The sequence below is a fragment of the Falco naumanni genome, chromosome 4 (genome assembly GCF_017639655.2).
Source record: "Falco naumanni isolate bFalNau1 chromosome 4, bFalNau1.pat, whole genome shotgun sequence".
NCBI lineage: Eukaryota > Metazoa > Chordata > Aves > Falconiformes > Falconidae > Falco > Falco naumanni.
In genome coordinates, this window is record NC_054057.1 from 34,804,756 (window position 1) to 34,825,449 (window position 20,694).

The 20,694-nt window shown below is 41.1% G+C and overlaps 1 protein-coding gene and 1 long non-coding RNA gene across 5 annotated transcripts; one reads left to right on the top strand and one right to left on the bottom strand.

The window, feature by feature from the left end:
• On the bottom strand, positions 1-16,328 carry C1GALT1 (core 1 synthase, glycoprotein-N-acetylgalactosamine 3-beta-galactosyltransferase 1). Of its 4 annotated transcripts, none has more exons than XM_040591457.1 (4): positions 16,234-16,328; positions 9,002-9,241; positions 6,623-7,290; positions 1-4,495 (listed from the first exon to the last, which is right to left on the bottom strand). In XM_040591457.1, exons 2-4 carry the CDS (start codon positions 9,222-9,224, stop codon positions 4,286-4,288), a joined length of 1,101 nt encoding a protein of 366 aa, XP_040447391.1. In that variant the 5' UTR covers positions 9,225-9,241; positions 16,234-16,328; the 3' UTR covers positions 1-4,285. The 4 variants fall into 4 exon arrangements, with proteins under 4 accessions (XP_040447391.1, XP_040447389.1, XP_040447392.1 ...); XM_040591455.1 differs by lacking the exon at positions 16,234-16,328 and adding an exon at positions 15,458-15,572; XM_040591458.1 differs by lacking the exon at positions 16,234-16,328 and adding an exon at positions 15,308-15,330.
• On the top strand, positions 16,273-18,776 carry LOC121086961. Its single transcript, XR_005827490.1, has 3 exons — positions 16,273-16,389; positions 16,486-16,589; positions 16,901-18,776. It is a non-coding gene; the product is annotated as an uncharacterized LOC121086961 (long non-coding RNA).
• The last annotated feature ends 1,918 nt before the right edge of the window (positions 18,777-20,694 follow it).

The following is a 20,694-nucleotide window of genomic DNA, read 5'->3' on the forward strand; positions in this document are numbered from 1 at the left end:
TATGAGATAACTTATTTTATTTATTCAATTCTCAACTTAATTTTGATGCTAAAAATTGGTCAAAGGCACTTCAAAGAACGTATTTAAGAAACAAATCCTTATGGTGATCATTCCAGACAAGTCACCAACTTATATCTGCAATTAGGGACATGACTACTTACAATTGCAAAGTGAAACATTCACAGGTTTTAAGTGGCATGTACTGTCCAGCAGCAATATTCCATTCTTTTAGAGCATTAATAACATTTGTGGATTGTTTTAAATACAATATGGTAAAACAAAGCAAATTACGCTTTTGGAGTTCCACAGAAGCTTTTCTTGACAGAAAAGGGACAAAACCGCCTTTCCGAGTGGTCCTGTACTGACAGATCTATTTTCATCTGTACAAGCACTATAACATCAGCAGCAGGCACATCAGAGAAACAACCCGCACTTTTCTGTCGCACGAAGGTAACACGCCCTGCTTGGATAGCAAACTGTTTATAAGAGGTCTATCAGCTACACACTAAGATTTTTATTTCTGGAAGTGTAACAGAACAAACAGCAACATGTGAAGAAGAAGAAGTGATTTTTAATGTATACCCCCCGAAGCAAAACAAAGAAAGTGTCCTTAAAGGCAAAAGATACCGGGAAAGGAACTTCCACAAAATGAGAAACGGTGCCAACATCACCAGCATTTAACCTCCTAAGTAAAGCCAATACAGACTGCACAAAGGAATTGGGAGTAAAAGAAGATTAAAATTGGTTTGGGGTTTTTTTTCTCCTTTCAGAGAAAGAGTAATACTATCCTCTAGTTAAGAATGGTGATCAGAAGGTAACTCTTTGCCATTTTCATTCTTTCTGAACTAAAAAAAAAAATTAAAAAAAAAATCCACTTACCACAAGGTTAAAATGTTACTCAGTTACACTAAGTGACATTCCCACATCCAAGTGCAAACAACTGATGCCTAGTAATTTCAAGAAAACTAGTTCAAAATTTTTAGATGGGTCACTTAAATCACTACAGTGCCAATGGAAGCTTTTAGGTTTTATGTAATTAAGAAGCCTCTTTTAGAAACAAAACAACACAAAGCAGTAAATCTGTACAGCCTAAGAGAGCCTCTGTTGCTGTGCTTCGGAACGGTCTATCCACCTGAAATACGGTAGCCTCCCTGGGCTGCAGAAATACTCAAACTCAATAAATACTTTCTCATAGCACAAAGACCTGAGAGTGAAATAACAAACTACTACTAGTAGTGTAATATTGTACGTGAAATTTATACTGTTCACATTCCAGCATCGTCTACTGAAACTTTTGAAGGTTGTAAGATACAAACCAATTATTTCAGAGGTATCAGCTCATTGTTATGGCAATACAATTCAACAGAGAACAACAGTCCTCTGTTATAATCACAGAATGTAAAAACCAATCTTTTTCTAGCTTGTCTGGAAGGAGGGAAAAAAATTAAAAAAATCTTTGCCATGCTGTTAGAAAGGCAGAAGAAATAGATTCAGAGGCCTAAGTGCAAGGACACTTTAAAACAAAGGATGGACATTTGAAGAAAAGGCTACACTTATTTCTCCAGATAGGCCACCTATTTATGACAATGTAGTATGTTCTTAGCTTTACTCCCTCAAGAAATGGAACACATTAATTTATTTCTCCATTCCCCCTGAGGTCCTGCATGTTTTGTGGAAAGGGACATTCCTGCCTCGCTCTGCTAAATTTCAAGCCCCAGGCAGGCAGCAGATGAGACTTGGAACTTCTGCTAAGAAAAGGGTTCACCATGAGCTCAGCAGCAGCTGGTTTAACTTGCCACCTCAGCCACCAACCTGTGTGGAGCTCAAACGTCTCGCTGCCTGCTTCCTTTTGTCCACTCGAGATTTATGCATGACAAAATTGAAGACCCAAAGACAGGATAGCAAGGAACATGAAGAGGAAATGACGCTTCACAGGGCAGCACAGGGCAAACACTGGACACAAATCTGCAGAAAATATGCAAGATTAGTTCTGCCTCTTGTGGCAGAAAATCTTTAAATCCCCACGGATGAACTGAGGAAGAAAGTAGTGATAAAGGAACAGCATAGTTGCGCATGGGCTGAATTTACAAAGAGATTAAGTTGGGATCTTGATTTCATTTTATAACTTCCTTAAGCATTCCAGAAATTTTTAATCGCATGTTTGAACAATGCCACTTCAGTTCTCAATACCATATAGATTTCACAATATTATGGGATAAACACTTAGCTCACGTAATGATGCACCTCTCAACACGGTACCATCCGCTCTCCCTCTGGACAAGCGTGCCTCTGACTACAGCAAACTGCAGACTTCTTCCTTTTTAAACAAATGCAGTTACAATTTTTTACTTAAGTCAACATACAATAAAGCTCGTGTCCCTTTCAATGTTTCAGAGGCAGTCTTGCTCATAAAAGACTAACAGATTTAACCATGCAGGAACTATTTGTTTAACTAATACTTATGTATGAACCCAGCCTATATTCAGGCGGGGAAGATGTATGTAATATTCTAACTCCATGAGGTATTTCAGTAATTGTCATCATGCTGCAGAGCAATGGTCAGAAAGGAAGTCATAACTCGCTACTGCTGGACAAGAGATAGAACCCCAATCTGTACAAGAACTATCTTTGGGAAAAAAAAATCCAGTACTTTATGGTAACATCCTCTTCCAGGAACATCCTGAAGGACAGCAGTAGTAAGTAAGGCTGTCTGCTACCAGTATGTGCCCTTTCCAAAACAATGACTGGAGGTAATTAGGTTATGTCCAAATTCATCAATATGATGAAGGTGAAAAGCGATAAAAAGATGAAAAAAACTTTTGTTAAGTGTGGAATAAAGACACACAACATGTCAAACTCAATCCCATCTCCCATGCTGCTATTCACTCCATTTTAAAAAGAGAAAATCACAAAGTTTTATGTTAACTATATAAAACATAGGCTTGGCCTCTAAAAATTTTTCAGTAATTAACACACCTATTTTGTCCCACACCAAGAAAGTGTTTTCAGTTAAGAGGCAGAGATACTCATAAAGTAGTGGAGAAAGTAATGCACTTCGAAAGATTCCTGCATTCAGGCTGGCTTACCTGAATAACTACATACTTCAGCTTCAAAAAGAGTGAAATAAGGATCATTTAACACTTTGTTCTGAAAAGGTAACAAGGAGCAGACACAGAAGAAATTCTCTACAGGGCGGCGGGGGACAGGGAACGGAACGTTCATGAAAGCGAAATTAAGTACTTCAGCCAAATAAACTAGAAGCGTAGGGAAACAGTCAAATTGGCTTCGCTGCAGCTTTAAAATAGGACTGGTTTGTATCTGTAAAATTTTAATGAATAAGGTAACGCCACAATTAAAGCAATGTTAAAATTAAATGGCAACAAGCTATAATACTGGCTGAAACCAAGTTATTGTAATGTAACTTTGGTAAGATACTATACTTTCTGTTTTACCTGGAAGGTGTGATGGAAGAGAGACTTGTATTTTGAAAAGCATCTACCTTATTTTATGCTGAAAAATTCTGAGATTTTTATATCCATTCAACCAACAGGATAAGTTAATACAAAAAACCAACAACACAAAAAAAAAAAAAACCACAGGTAAATGTCTTGCATCACCTCAGCAATTTAAACAACAGTAACTATTTCTGGATTTCTCCCCTAAAACAGTAGTGATCCAACTTCATATTGTTTTGTACAAGAGAGACTTAATTTTTTTTTAAATAATTCATAGCAATTAATTCCATTTCTGAAACAATTCAGATTAATCTTTTGGGTGGATCCCTGCCTATTCACAATAACCAGTCTGTCATTAAGATTAAGGCAAAGTAGACTTGACTGTTTTCATGCCTCTCTGAGAATGCTAGAGAAAGCCATCATGAAGTATTTGATCGTGCAGCACCTGATTTCTAATATTAGAACTGACCTAACAGAACATTTGGAAGGAAATAAGAGGAGAACAGAAAAAGGAACATAAATACTGTATGATTACCTTTGAACCTGTCCACTACGTTTTTTATACAAATTCTTCCAGATATTAGTGTACCAGAACCACCTCCTATTTCATAGCTTTAGGGCCTCAAATCTTCATGAGCAGGGCTGCAAGGTCACACTATCCCAGTCAAAGCCAGCACCAGACTATTTTACACAGACAGTGACAGGAAGTACTGCCAACATGATTTTTCAAATAATTGCTATGAGTCATTTTAGTCCACAAGCTTCATGCAGGAGTTTGAGAAGACTCTTATTCATTGTACTGGCTTCTTCTTGTTTTCTTCAAAAATCAATTATTTCTCAGAGATTTTTTGCTTTAGCTTTTGTTTGTCTTCCAGTGCTTCATTTTTGCTCTGCTCTTCCGGACTCTTTGTCAAATCAGGATTGTACCTATACAAATACCCATATGGACGGAGATGATAAATCAAATATTCCAAATGATACATAGTCATGGAGTCAACGTAGTGGAATGAAACTGCTAGATCAGAGCAGCATCCAGGACCCTAAAACACAAAACAATTCAAAATAATCAGCAAGAAATGCAAAGCATGCCGTGGATTAAAGATCCAGGAAGAATTCAAACACATACCTGATTTCATGGTAAGAAATTTGCTATCAGCCATACATATACTTCAAAACTTATGTTTTGCTTGCCTAATAATATCAGACATATGTGCCAAAGCATCTTTCCAAAATAAAGTTTGGAAAGCCTATTGCTTCTGTAATCAACCCAGCGAAAAAGCTAGCTGCCCTCAATGTCAGAGGGGTTTTGGTTTTTTTTGTGTCAGTTTTGAAAGAAAACAAAGCAGCAGCAAGAAGGTCTAAATGCATTGTGTTTATATATGTAACAATACATGCTTGTTACTCATGACAGCATCCACTCATAGTATATAAACCAAATGTGTGTGCACATGCACCTGTGTGTGTTCACACATTACAGTTCAGTAAAATTATCAGTATCTAACTTCCTACATACACAAAGTTGTAAAAATTAAATTTTGGAACTTTTTTTAAAAGCTTATTACTTTCATGGATGTTACCAAGCATTTTTAAGAGCTAAAAGATCATTAACATTTGTTACAACTTGTATTTTCTATCTCAAATTCAGCTTTGAGAACACTTTTCTGGAATATAGTTTTGAGGGAGGGGTTTTCACCAGATTTGGTTACAGAGCCGCTAATATTCCAACTCTAATTGGAACTAAGATTAAGTATTTAAAGACACTGATGACAACAGCTATTATATAATTGTTACTCGTTCAATCATTACTAAGCTTGATCAATATAGCTTGTTTTTGATACCAGACAATGTAGTCTCTATCCAAACAAAGCGTGATAGGACAAGATCAAATAAGCGATTTCCATTATGGATCCCCACCACCACTACATTAGCTACAGATGGAACTGTCCACAGCTCCTAAAAAAGCAGCCACATCACAGATTATACAATTGACGAAGTTTACAATGCATAATGCTTTCAGATCACTTAAATTTCAAGTAGCACCCTGCTCTCTCATCCCATCCCTTCTCTTTTCTTTCTTCCTTTTTTTTTTTCTTTTTTTTTAAACCAGAGATTTCAGATGTGGAACACAAAGAACAATCTGAAGTTCTTGCAGTAAGAATGTTTCAGCTTGTAAAAGCAATTTTTCTTGCTACTAAAAAGAATTAAAAAGAAAAAAAAAGCTTTGCCAGCTCTCATGCTTCCCTCCACTTCTGCAGAAGGGATGTAAGAGTCCAGTAATACTACACAAGGAAATCTAATCGTGTTTCCTTGTTTGAGTCATGCTTTTATTTCATTTCTAGGCAGCATTCATTCTTCTGTAATCTTTTCAATGGAATTCATTTCATGTACACTTTAACAACCTTCAACAAAAAAGTGAGTGCAAGGCAGCTACCAGTGTTCAAGCCAGGTAACACTGCATACAGTTATCAGTGATAAGAGAAGTGTATTGCAGCACATCTACCTCCATTTGAAGTGAAAATGTCCAGCAGGCAGTACGGTCACATCTACCGTTACCCAGCAGCCCCTCCAGTAACTTGGGAATCTCTTAGACAATGGTAACCAACTACCATGAGCAAGTCTCAAAATCTGTTCTATTTCTATAGGTTTTATGCAAAGTTTGCTGTTGGGTAGAAGATAAAAGTGTGTCAGTGCCACTTTTCCTTTCAGTAGGCTTTAATGTAACTAAGCCATACTGTTTGACCTGGCTCAGTACAGTGGGCACACACACCTTGGAATGAATCACGCTGATCTCTGTTCTCACTGCACACTAGTAGTTGGATGGCTGGAGCACCGTCTGAGAGAGAGGAGGGAACAAAACAAAACAACTTTGCAAGGAAGGTAGTAGTGGTGACACTAGACAAGCTTGTCAGAAAGGTTTCATCATTTTTTGCTGGCCACAGAACACAGCAAAACAGCAATAATTAAGACTAACTAGCTCTTCTGAAACATTAAGTTATTAGCATCAATTTTTAGTTGATCAGTGTATTTAACATCTACACAGGTGTTATCATGGGATATCACAACAAAACCATCTTTTCTAAACCGTACCGAGCTGCTATTAAACTGCTAATTCACACATCATACACACGGTAAGATGTACTTCATCAAATGGGTTCCTAAGGACTCACCTCTACAGCTGGGTAATAGTTGTAATTCCAGTACCAGAATGTTTTTGGTAGGTATCCTCTGATTAAGTGATGTTCTGGAACGAAGGGATGAAAGGTTTCTCTGCCACTTGTATCCCTAGAATCTCCTGCTTCCACATTAATGATCTCCATGCATTTTCCTAATGCTAGGTCTTCGATAGAGGAACTGTGAGAGCATTTGTTTGTTTTAAATGCAGCAACAAATCTCTTCAGAGCTTCTTTGCTCAGAACATATCCTGCTCCTCCACTCATGTAGCCCTGTTTCACATATGGCTTAAACCTTCTTCCAAAGTATATTGGTTGTTCAGGACTGTATTTTGAAAGAAGCCACCTCAAATTGTCCAATATAACATATGTATCATCATCTGCTTTCATAAACCAATCAGCATCATCAAAATAATGGTCATATACGTACTGAAAAGCTTTAATAGTCTTCCAGTACAGTTGGTCCCTGCCTTCTTTGGTTTCTAGTCCCACAGTTGGGAAGTCTTTATTTTCCTCAGAGCTCATAAAAAGTATTTTATTACAACGTTGGGCCCAAGTGGCCTTAACATGCTTGGCTTTCTTTTCTAGATTTTGAGGACCAGTCATGACCCAACACAGTATTTTCACCTTCTGATACAGTCCCTCTGCAATATTTTTATTCTCATCTAAAAAAAAAAAAAAAGAAAAAAAAGGAAAGTTCCAAACAAGTATTAGACTTGATTGTAAAACAAGCTAAGAGCAACCTCCCCTGACATGTTTCTAGATCAGAAAAGACACAGAGAGAAAAAGAGGCATTTGCTTATTATCAATGTACCAGTTAATGAAATTAATGTTAGATTTGGGAAGAAAACAAACAAGACCCCTAAAACCAAGAACCTAAAATTTTTAAAGCTACTTCCATTTAACAGGATAAAGGACAGCATATGAGCCACATCAAAATGGGTATTTGTTCAGGGAACTGTGGCTTTAGAAAACCTTGATTAGTACATAAAAACTGTTTGGAGGTAACCTCTTTATGGTTGTTGAAGGACTAATAAAAATCAAAAAGCTGAATATTTTTGCCATTCACAATGAGCACAACGATTACAACACAAAAAGGTCAAAAAGTAATAGGCTCTGTTACATATATTCATATGAATCAACAAAACCTAACAAATGTTTCTAAAACAGCCATATATTTTTGAAGGAAAAAGCAGATGGCAAGCCAGAAAGAAAGAATTTATCATCAAATCAAGTTAAATCTTATTTGTAAAAAATTCAGATTAAATAAATTAGGATGCTATGAAACTAGTATTATTGTTGTGCCAAAATGTTTTTATTTGCAGACAATACAACAGAATAGACACAGTCATCTCAGCTGCATAACAATGTTTTCCACGCTGCCAAAGCATTCATTTCCCTCAAAGAAACATTTTCATTTGATACATTACTTTAACTCATGTAAAAGAATATTCAGTGGAGAATGAGGTCTGTATAACTTGTCCTAAAATAATACTGCTTATAATTCATGCAACAACAGATCAGATTTCTTTGTAACAATGTTCTACAATTACATGTGAAACACTCATAAACTTGTCTTACAAAGTTTGCAGATTAAATACTTTTAAATAGCAAATTACTTATTATCATAGTCTTCAGCAAATGCATTATACTGCATTTTTTCTCATCCAGACTGTGCCAACACAGGCACTATCTGTATTTAGAAGGAACTAACTTAATGAGATGCCTCAAATGTAAATGTATGCCTGAAACATTGGAAGGGTCTACCTTCTCTGGAAAAAACAAACAAACCAAAGTGCAACAGAATTTGCCTGTTTTGTGACTGCAAACAGCAACCTGCGTTTGGACTGCTGCATAAACCAGCTTGGCAAACAATGCCCATAGTGACCCCCTCTGCCCCCTCAGCTCACCCCAATTCCAAGTTTTACTAATAATTTCAAAAAGTTAATTTCTTTTTTTATTTTTTTTAGCTGTATCTAAGAAGCTAGATCAAAAGTTAGAAGTTGTCCAAAATTAGTTTCTTAAAGCTAAAAAACAGTTCAGTCACATCTAAAATGCTAGCAAGTATATCTGCTTAGCAAAACCCTCATTTAATGTCAATAGTTTATGTGTGAAGATCCTGCTCCACAAAAGTCTGGATACACACATTTGTTCAACAGCTGGGCTCTAAGGAAAAAAATCACTACTGTAAATAATGTAAACAAAGAAAACTACCATTCAGTAGACCTCAGGAGAACACTTATTCAGATGTAACCTGAACATGGGGAAAGTGAAAAAAAAAAGGATTCATACAAATTCTTGCCAGTGAAGAAAGCAACATTTTGCAATGCATGAAAAGGAAGCATATTATATAATTAGTCAGGCATAACAAAATACCTTTATGCTGTCCAGAGTCTGCATTGAAATTCATTTGTCCTTGCAGCTGATTGTTATCAATATCTGCTGAGTGTTGACCATGTGGATCATTGTGAAGGACGTGAGGCTGGATCTTAACCTGTTCTTCTAGTATAATGCTAAACAGAAGATAGCACACAAAAAATCCTATTGCTGATCCAAAAGTGAAGGTTAGAAGGTTCATCAAAGACTTAGAAGAGGCCATCTCCTGAAGGTAATACACTGTCAAAAACAAATGAAGAATACATTAAGCTTAAAGCCACTTAATGCAGAAATCAAATCTAAAACTATAGCAAGAAATCAAGGACTAAATCTCTAGAACTAGAGATCTCAGTTCTATCTGAGCTTCAGCTCCCCTAGGTTTGCATGGAAGTTTAAGTACAAGAGCAATGCAAAAAGTCATATAAAATTCTACAACCACTGATAAATTTAGAACAAAGAGCCTATCGTATATCCTTTAGCTTAAAATTATAAAAGACAGTAAAAAATCACAATAGTGATTGTATATACAAAAAACATTCATTATATTAATACAATATTTATACAAGAACGTATAAAAAGTGCAATACCTTAAACATATAATTGTAATGTATGTTCACTTCTTTATTTTTTTCATTCCAAGAAATCTGTGCTTTAAAAGGTAATACCCAAGTATTTTACGAAGCTAAAAGATGGTGATCAAAGGCAATCTACAGGTCAAGATAGAATACAGGCCTGAGATGTACTTAAACTCCAGGAGTAAGCATATTATAGGAATTCTTTAACAGATGTCAAACGTAAGCAGATTCTGAAGTGGTATAAAAGCAAATCTACTCTCAAAATAGGGCATTTTCCTTCCAATTTTAGGAAATACTGAAGACAGACTTTCAGAAGGAAGCGTAAGACGACATTCTGCATTTTCATACAGAACCACCCATTTTCAAAAGGCATTTGGAGGAAGAAGACAAAACACATCAGACTCAAGGCCTCTTCTACGTATCAAAACCCTTGTATTCCAGTAATAAATAAAAAAATACACCACCTCACTTCAGCCACACCCTTGCTCCTCAAAAACTAAAGGACTTGGCTGACCATTTTTACAAAATTAAAATGAAATCAGCATCCACGCCTGCATAAAGTGAGCTTTATAAATCCAAAACAAGTGTGAATTTGTATATATTAAACACTTGCAAACCAATTTCAGGCTGTTGAGGCCTGAGGCTTTTTCGTCTTTGCAAAGGACTGAGATATTTTCTAACAGTTCACGACTAAACTACAAAAACGTTGACTGTTTAATATATACTGGATTTAAGCCAGAGCCTTACAAACAAGTTGATGATGTTCCCTCCATCGGGATCATTTTTAATGCCCATGGGCAGAACTCTAGTTAGTTAGTTAGGGAGCCAAAAAAAGAAAATTATGGAATGTACAGAGCATCAATGAAAACCATCGATCGGAAAAGAGCTACAGCCCCTAAAACAACTCATTTAGCCTGCAACCACTTATGTCATTGGCTGTGCAGAGTCTATTGGAAAAAGACTGTCCCCAAGCAAGCTGCATGAATCACTTTGCAGAAACACACCCTCCAAATACCAGCTTTCTGTCTGTCTGAGTGCTCTCCTGAACGGAAAGCAGAGAGGACAGGATGCAGGCATGCACGTTGTTAGGTTGGCAATTTCAGAAATCATCACATTTACTGCACCCATGCAAATCTAGATAATTTGGGAGCAAAGCAGCTCTTAAGATGTTTTTCTTTCCACACTGCTAGAAAAGGGAAAGAAAACTGGAAGCACAACTCGAAGCACAAAATAAAAATCAAGAAACTTAAAAGGTTGCAACAAATTCACATAATTATAACTGTGGTTGGTAAGGAGTTGTAGTTCTTTAAAACGAAAAAGAACACTATACACTTTTTTTTATTCATATGCTGTCTTCCCTCAGTTCAGTACCACATCTTGGTACAGACTAATGACTGCCTTTTGACATGACATCCTAAAGTATAAAATTGACTATATCACCATTTGTGATGCAGGCCTTGAAAAACACATTTGGTTCCCTGCTTTATTTTTATTGTCTTATATGCCAGTAACTTGGGAAGAAAACATGAGGACCTAGATCAGGTGCCTTAAAAAAAAAAAAAAAAAAAAAAAAAGGGCACAACCCCAGAGCATTTAAGGATTTAAGGACAAGGCTACCTGTAGAAGCAGCACTAAAATTATTATTTTTGTATTCACCTTCCCCATCTATCACCACAATGTCCCCTCAAAATGTGCAAAGGGAGAGGGCCAGAATAAAACAATACTTTCTGTCAGTATATTAAAAGGTGAAAAAAATAATAATCCATGCATGCACACGGCATAGCTATAGCACCTTCTAGAAAAAGTCTCCATTGCTCTATTTCTCAATATTAAGTGTCTCTCTGCCATACAATTTCAGTTATCTGCTCTAACAGCTGTTAAAATTACTCTTGCTTGGAGAGAAAAAAGGAAAATTACTTGAAAATATCTGCTACTTATTAAACTATGGAATTATACTAAATTACATAACTTAAAAAACCAAAGTGTATTGGAAATATTAAAAGATAAAAAAAGTACATTCATCACATTTGGAAATCAGAAGTTGATTTGAAGTATTCCATGAGCATAGAGGATTTCTGGGAGCAGGCAGAGACAAATGCTGAAGCTGTACTTCATACTTGATATGAAATGCCTTTAGTTAGTTTCCATTCTAAAATAATCTGCTCACCATTCTTTCAATTTTTTATCAACAGACTGGACCACTACTACATACGTGTGCATTCATATTGTTTATAAACTCCAACAGTAAACAGGACGGAAAACTTCACTTTTTCTATTATCTTTATATTTGACATAAATAGAGTCTTAACTTGCCAGCAAAAATAACTGAATGCTGTAGCATTAGACTAGAACCAGAAAATGTCTAAAAGGGAAGTCAGTTATTATGATAAGTATCTACACTGAGACTCTTTATTGACATTCTTTTCTATACAGGGATTTATTCAGGGGCAAGACATGCAAAACATTTAAGTGTTCAAGGCCAGTTTGGATGAGGCTTTGAGCAACCTGATCTACTGAAAGACACCCCTGCTCATGGCAGGGAGTTGGACTAGAAGATCTTTAGAAGGTTCCTTCCAACCCAAACCACTCTGTCACACTATGATTCTATGACATACAAGAGGGAAAAGGTAAGTAAAAAACCTATCGGGTCACTACAAGATCCCCATTTTTATTTTGATCTCTATTTTTACTTCTCTTGAGTTAAAAACCAGACACTATTAAAATAAATATCTACAACAAAAGCCTATGTTTAAACTTAATATATGCTCCACTGCCCTATTACGGCAGCTTAAACAAATATACCTAAATAGATACTCACATAGGTAGCCCTATTCATAACAACCACACCAAGAAATGTTTTGAAATTCTATCACAACTTAACAGCCATTGTAGATTTGGCTCCAAATTTAAGTTCTGTGAGTCAACAACTTCTGCATCTTCAAACTTACAGAAAAAGTAATTTTTCTGTATTAAGGGCTGCTGAACCTGGCAACAGAACAGAGACAAGGCTGCTGCAACTCCATGTCCCCAGGTTCTGCCAGTGACAAGGCTGAGGATGTATTCCCATAATTGCACATGCAAACATGCATATACATGTGGCTGACCATACAGATCGATGCAGCTAAAAACTGTTCGTGCAAATACAAGCACGGTCTGGCCTTATGCTGCTCCTCTCCCTAGCAGACCAGGACAAAAGTCTGTTAGTGGGGACTATACACACACACACACAATGTGGATCCCTCCAGTAACTGGCCTCAGACACTCAATCTATCCAGGAACCAATCCTGAATCCTCAGCTTCCCAGAGTCCCACTCCAGTTGCTGGTACAGACCTCCTCACCAGAGACACACACATGCAGATCCCCACAGGCATACCATGATCCCCCACTCAATGGCCTTAAGACATTCAGTCCACTCAGTAACCGACCCTTGGACCCCCGGCAGTTGCCTTGCTCAGACACAGATGCAAATGAGCCTCCAAAACAAATCCCAGATCTTGCAGTCCCTCCAGTAGCTGGCTTGGACATCCTGGACTCTCGTAATGCGAAACTGAAGATCCTCTGATCTCATTAGTACCTGCCCCACCCTTAGAGCTGCCTCAAAAGCCCTGCCTAAACCCCAAGCCTCTTACCCTACTTACTGGCTAACCCTGCATGATACTCACTAGCAACTGCACACTGGCATACTTGCCAAGACTACACACGCACTCCAGTCTCCCCAGTTCCCGGCACTCCAGACACAAGCCTCTGTGACTTACAGGCCCCACTCTGGTTGCTGGCATTTGGACTCCCACTCACTCCAGTCGCTGGCACGACAGATGGAGAGAGCTCCCTCTAACCTATGGTACCACTCCAGCTGCTGGCACTTAAGACATCAGTATGCACACATTAACATAGCAGTCATCTCATCCAGGAAAACAGAAATGCAGTTTAATGTGAAAAGGAGGGCAGGCTGTGGTAACCTGGCACAGGGCATGGCCGAACATACTGACCAGCCACTTGTTTACAATTGACCAGGCCCCTTATCCCCTTACCCTTCTGTCTTCCCCTACTTGTTCCTCCTCAAACCACCTTGTTCCCTTTAGTCTCTTCCCTAAGCATCCCATAATAAGTTTTGTACAGTCACAAGATGCTCTTCTCCTGCATTCCATAATACATTCCGCATTTTGTAGGCAGTTACCCCCCTCAATCCTCCAGAGCCTTCCTGTTGACTTATCTTGATGTGAGTAACACCCGGGCAACAGCGCCAATGACCCTCCAGTGACAGAGCTGGCGGCTGCTTCCTCTGATGAGATTCATGCCCCCCGCCCCCCCTGCCCCCATTGTGTGGTCCTGGTGATGATGAGCCTCTTAACATCTTAATCTAAAATACATTTCCCACTTTGCTAGCTGTTCCAACAAGATTAAAATCACCTTCCTAAACCAAAGTAATCTCAGTGAATCCCCATGCAATAGGAATATATGATACTGAAGCTTGCCCCATGCCCACTCCTAAAAAAACCAACCAAACAAACAAAAAAAGCTTTAAATTTAATACTTCTAAGCAAACTCAGACTGTGTAAGTTTTTGAACTTGTTTCAAGAGGAAACACGTTCAACAAAAAATCCCCACAAACAAATCTGGGATTTTGAAACTTACAGAATGCGGGACATAACTCCTAGATATTTTTATACAAGTTTTTCTCAGTATCATTCCATAATCACTTTAAGATTTGATAAATTAACTATGAGAAATATGGCTAGCCTACACAGACAGCTGGCTCTTCCTTGTATCCCTTACTGAAGAAGTGAGGGGGGAAGCTCTGAGGCCTCAGCATGAAACCGAACATAAACGTTCCTTGAGAGCTGCATAATTAGCAATGAAATTGATCTCTACTACCATGTCCTTAACAGTCAAGCAACACGTCAGAATAATTCAAGTCAAAACACAGAAACCTTAAATCAGCTGTGCAATGCCCAAGAAAGGTCTTCTGCTCAAAGTCCCATTATTTCTACAAGCTTTATACGTACACATTCATATGCTTCTAAAATGAAGCATGTGCACAAGCTGCACATTGACTAATATTGCCTGCATCAACAATTACTAGGAAACCGCAGCAGTTCACATCGACCAAGCACAGATTATATTTTTCACCTTCGAAAACATTTTGTGTTTTTTTTAAAGAAACTAATCTGATGTTCTAAGCATTTCTTTGGAGAGGAGCTTTTCCCATCAACAACTCTTGGCTGGTCTGTCAAAACCCACAGACAACAAAAGCAGCTTGGGTGCAGGCGGCCAGTAACAGCACTGAAAGATGTGCAACAACCCCGCAGCACAGGTGAGACGGCAGAGAGAGCTCCTTCCTCATTCCCACAGCGGACACCCTCCCACAGCAACAGGTCACCCTGCCCAGCGCCCGGCCCCCAGCCCTCTGCTCACCCAGCCCGCGCTGCACGGAACTGCGCCGTCGGCCCAGGAAGTCCCCGTTACACGGAGCAGGCGGCGGACGGCTGGGAGCAGCCGGCCGCTCCCGCCCCGCAAGGCAGCTCCCTCCCTCGGGGCTCCGAGGGACTCGCTGGCTTCCAAGGAGACCCCTCCCTCGGAACCCCCCCGCCCCGGGCTGCCAGGCACCTGCCGTCCCCGCAACCGCGGCTCCTGCGCGCACCCCCCCGCCGCCGCCGCCGCCGCCGGGTGAAACGCACCGCCCCGGCCACCACCTCCCGCCCCGTCACGGCGGGCAGGCACCTTCCGCACCTTCCCTCACGCCGCCTCCCCGGCCAGGGCGCTGCCTTCAGAGGCCTGCCCGCCGGCCTGCCCACGGGCGACGGCGCGGCCCGGGACCCGCCGCCGGCCCCCCAGCGCCGCTCGCCCGCGCGGCCGGGCCGGGCTGCCCCCTCCCCTCACCTCGCCGCCCGGCGGGGGCCCGGCGCGCGCTCAGCCGCGCGGCCCGCAGTCAGCCGTTGGCCGCGCGCAGGGGAGGCCGCCGCCAGACCCGCCGCCCCGCGCCGCCGCCGGCACCATCCCGCCGCCCCGCGCTGCGCACCCCCGAGCGGGGGGCGGCCGGCCCGGCCCCGCCGCCTGCTCATTGGGCGGCCGGTGCCGGGGGGCGTGGCCGGCCCCGGCGCACGCAGTTAACCCCTGCCCGCCACGCGGGCCCGCCGCGTGGCAGCTCGCTCGTTCCCCCTCGTGCTCTCTCGCGCGCGCGGCGTCGGCACCGGGCGCGGCCGGTAGGGGGAGCGCGCCCCCCCCAGCAGCTCTGTCCCCCGCGCGGGAATCGCGCGTGGGGACGGGAGCCCGGCCCGCCTTCCCCCTCCGCCTCGCCGCCGGCAGCGCCGCCACGTCGCCGGGCCGGGCCGGGCGGCGGGCAGAGCCTGCGACTGCCCTGCGGGGAGAGCGAGGGCGGGCGCCCCCGGCCGGGGCCGCTGCCGCAGCCGCAGAGTGAGGGCGGGGGCCGCCTTGCCTGCCATGCTGGGCGGCGCGGTCAGGGCTCTGGGGCGTGAGGGCGGAAAAACAGCACCGGGCGGGAAGCGAGGAGCATGCGGGAGCACGGGAGAGGCGGGAGAGCGTCACCTCCGTTTGACTACCCAAAGGTTTGCAGCGGCGGGGTGTCCTGGTCTCCTCAGGCAGCCCTGGGCAGGGAGCGCCGCGGGCAGCCTGTACCCGCCCTCCCGCCGCGTTACCTGGCTCCGGGCCGTGCCGGGGAGCAGCGGTGCCGTGTGCTCAGGCCGGGCTGCGGAGCTCCGCTGGCTTGCGGCCCCTCATTCCCTTCCCTGCAGCCGGTCTGGAGCCGCTGCACTTCCAAAATGCCATTAGGCAACTGCAAGGGACGTTGCTAGGTAACCGAGCCCTCTGAAATCGTTTCTTATCTCCCTGGCTAAAGCTGCCTGCCTTTTTCACATCTCTGACGTTTCTCTCTTGATATCTTTCCTCAGGAAAAATCTATTAAATATGAAGAGCGATTGTGGATTTAAAAGGTGTAACGGAAGGATAGCATTTTGCAAACAGCGGGGAGTTAATGGAGCTCCACAGTTAATAGGTACAAGGTTTTTGGGTTGGTTTTTTTTTTTAATAGAACTGGGGTGCAGGTGTGTGCAAACGAGCACCGGCCCATGCTGAGGGCCACTAGTGTTCCTGTAAATGAAGGTCACTGGATACACACTGCTCTTGACATCGACTATATCACCTCCCTCCCCGTGGTTCTCAGCCCTTCCTCCAGCCTGTCCAGGGTTCAGTCCAAACCACAGCTTTTCTTCTTCATAGCTATAGATCTGTGTGTTTGCTTTCTGCCTCCTCTCTCTCCTAAACCATTACTCACTTGGGGGTGTCCCCTTTCTCCTCTACTTTGAGGCTTTTTTCTCCAGCCCATCGGGTCATTTAGGAGATGCTGGCTTTTGTATTGGCTTAAGAAGCTGTCATATCCCACGTGGCTCCAGGTCGTATTTTCTCATTCCTGCCTAATCCCACAGTTTGCTGCCCCCTTAAAATAAAAATTACAAACAACTTGGTGAGTGGTATCTCCTTGAGCTAGTTTCATCATAGAAGAAAGTGCAGAAGTGAGCATACTGGTTGAAGGGGGGAAGTTTGAGTGTTTGGCATTAAGAAATTAAACTATAACCAGTAACAAAGACAACAGAAATTGCAAAGGCTGTTGAAAAAAAAAATAAAGTTTTCTGTCTTATCGTTAACACCCCCCCCAAAAAAAAAAAAAAAAAAAATTCGTAAGAGTTCTGTCCACCAATGTCAAGGGCATGCCTTAAAATTCTGAAATAGATTGTGAAGTTTTCAAAATGTCTCATATTGCAGATAATGCAGCATAGTTAAGTTGAACATAAGATTTAATTTTGCTTGGTGAACTCTTTAAGATTAGTCTTGCATCATGGGAGTTCTACTATCAAGGACTGTGGCCCATGTATATTACATATGTATATGTGTATATGCATGAAGTGCTACACTTTTTCATACTGATGTGTACATTGAGCCGTTTTACTTTTTGTTAGGCTAGTTTGAAATGAAAATTTCAAAGAGAAAGAAGGAGGAATGTATGGTAATTTAACAAACATCAATCACAGCTTGCCTATTAATACTTGTGTAAAGTGCTTTAACAAATGTGACTGGATTGGCCACGTTATAATAGCTGTTTAACATTTTGTGGAGACATTTACATACCACCGTACAAGCAAGTGTTTTTTATACTCAGGCATAGATGAGCAGTCTGTGGCAGTTCAAAGTAAGGAAACGAGCCCCTCTGAGGTCTTGCATGTGTGGTGGTAGCCAACACACTTCCACACCTTCTGCTGTGCAGTGAACTGTCTCTGGATGGCTATGCAGAGGCAAAGGTCATTTTCTTGCCTGGGTTGGAAAGTGGGAGCAGGCCTGGTGTCCTCTCTTACTTGCAGGGCGTGTAGATCTGCTTGACCACAGTCCCTTTCTATATAGATGTGCTAGTTCTACGTGAGACTCTCCTCTGCTACTGAGAAAGCCCAGCAGTGATGGGGGGACACTGGTATCATGGTAATATGGCAATGAGATTCACACCACTTACCTTCTGGTGTGTGTGGCTAGGAATAAATGAAAGGTGAATTAAAATTTTAGGAGTTTAATTTAAAATAAAATAAATCCCTTTGGTCTTCATGTCAGTATATACAAAAGAATGTGATCTTTCCCTGCTTAGGAGGGCTAGCTGTATTCAACATCAAGACTGTTTCCTGCATACTTCCAAAAGGTGCAGGGCAAAAGCAGGCCCTGAATCCCTTTACTCATCACTAGGTAGGTCTTCATGAGCTACTTGGGTGGGCATCTTCACCCCTAAGCCCTCTGGAGAGCCCTCCAGAGTACATACCTACCATAAAAGCCCACTTACAGATCAGCTACTGATCTCAACTCTCTTCGTTTCTGAGCGCAGGAGTCTGAGGATACAAGTTTCTAAATCAGCTGACACAAAGTTAAGGTGGAAAATGCAACAGCTGTTGTAGGCTATGCAATTTGGCAAGTCACTGCCTACACACATAAGATTTAAATATTTAATTGTATATCTAATAAATATCTGTGGTGAAACTGTGTTTTCCTTCTGTAAGCAGCTTTCTACACGCTAATGGCTGACAAGGAACCAGCTTTACCAGATCAGATTCTACATACTTCCATTGAAAACTATTTTGTTTTAACATTTTGTTCAATTATAAATGGTCATATCTTGACTTCGTTTATGCCATTGCTTTTATGGATCATCAGCAAGACCATGAAAATATATATTAATTCTGTATATTTTGGCTGAATATAATAAAATAATTCCGTATATTTTGACTGAAAGCTACTTCTGTATTCTCTGTTCACTATTTAGTCAAACAGACAACCAGATTAAATGTAATGCCTTGTTTGCGTAATATTATAAAAAATCCCACTAACCTGACTGTTCCGATTCAGTGAGGCCATTCCTCTCTGAAGAACCTGTTCCCCATTCTGTGTCAACTGATGAACCCACAAATTGTAGCTGCAGGCACATTGGACCACATCAAGTACTAGAATTATCCATGTCTACTCTAATTCCTAGAGCAGAACAAAGGCCTTTTGGAAAGTGGAGTTTCAATTTACCACCAAATGATCTTAAAGGTCTTTTCCAACCTAAGCAATTCTGTGATTCCACCATACCTTTGTCCGCTTGACTTGAGATGGGACACACTGATTTGCTGCTGCAGTGTCCTGGAACAGTCAGAACCATATATGGAACTGTAAAACTAGTTTAACTTATTTACTGTAATCTGATTACTGTGTGAGATGAAGCAGATTATAATAAAGAAGTAAGAGGGTTCTCCATGCTGAGGTATATGACCCCACCTTCCTTTTACCCATAAGGTCACCAGCTGGCTGAAAGTTTGTTATATCCTGTTATGATACGGAACTTTACTCACTGTATTTCTTGCACAAACAATAGTGGAATTGCCATGTAATAATACACATTACTGATCTGTGAAGCTAGAAGTACTGTCTGCATTTAAACAATGTACAATCTACACTGCTATTCATGTTAACCAGATCTGCTTGCAACAAATAATTGACTTAAAAGAAACCATTATGAACTTACAGATTAGTATTCAGAGTGTGCCAAAAACTTGAGTGATACATTTTGAGTGGCTGAATTAATTCCTAATTAATCACTGGATCTTGCTAAAAATGAGGAATTTTAAAGAACACTTTTTAAATGATTGAAGTAAAGGGGCTTTGTTCGTTATCAGAATCAAAGAATATTAAATGTCTTTGTATTTTGATTGCAAATATCAGGCAAAATGTAATAAGCTATCATTCTGGAAATTCTGCAAGAAAAGCACCTCTCAGTGTTTCCATCGTGCTTACAGACCTTCCTCAAAGCCTACTTCAGAATGCTCTGGACTACATCCATATTTCTATGGATGAAACAGTGCCAGGTACCATTCTTTGACGTAATAGTTTTAAGATTTTTCAGTTCAAAGTAAATCGAGGGCTGTGTTGTAGCCCACCAGAATGAGATTTTCCTATCACAAAACTGAGAGAATGACACTAATTTTCAGTGCTGTGGAGCACGGTGGGAAGCACACAGGAGCACTGATGGGTTAGGAAGTCTGCTGGGATTCCCTTGGAGGGCTGCACTGTGGATGGACTGAAACTTCAGTCTTGTCCATACTGCTCTTTAGAAATAGCTCCTGGCAAGCGTTACCCCGTAAACCTCGCCCAGAGATTTTCTCAAGGAGTGCTGTTCGGCATGGATGTAAATCCCACTGACGAGTGTGCTGATAATCAGTCAGCCTCCCGTACTTGAATTTATTTACTTTCTGGACCTGATTTATTTATAGAAATGGCCTCGCAAAATGTGCTTTAAGCACTTAAGAAAAATGTCTCTGTATGTATTCTTGTTACTGATGCATTTCTCTATAGATAAGTATATTTCCGTTTATTTTGCAGATGCAGGCAACTTAAAAGTTAGCCAGGGCAAGTGCAAATATTTTCTCTGTCAAATCCTACAATAATAATAATAAAATAATGAATTCTGTAATAATAAAATCTCTAATTAAAAGAGATGCATTTCACAACAGCTTGAGATGTAGCCAACACTTGCGAGTACATTCTTTTGTTTGCCTATCTCGTAGCTGTTCCTGGCAAAAGCAAAGGGG

Bases quoted from the DNA above. Each gene is read 5' to 3' on its own strand.
- C1GALT1 (XM_040591457.1), bottom strand. From the start codon at position 9,224: ATGGCCTCTTCTAAGTCTTTGATGAACCTTCTAACCTTCACTTTTGGA. The intron at 7,291-9,001 runs GTATTTTGTTAT...TTTTTTTTTTAG, and splicing joins AGACTCTGGACAGCATAAAG to ATGAGAATAAAAATATTGCA. The intron at 4,496-6,622 runs GTGAGTCCTTAG...TTTGTGTTTTAG, and splicing joins ACTATTACCCAGCTGTAGAG to GGTCCTGGATGCTGCTCTGA.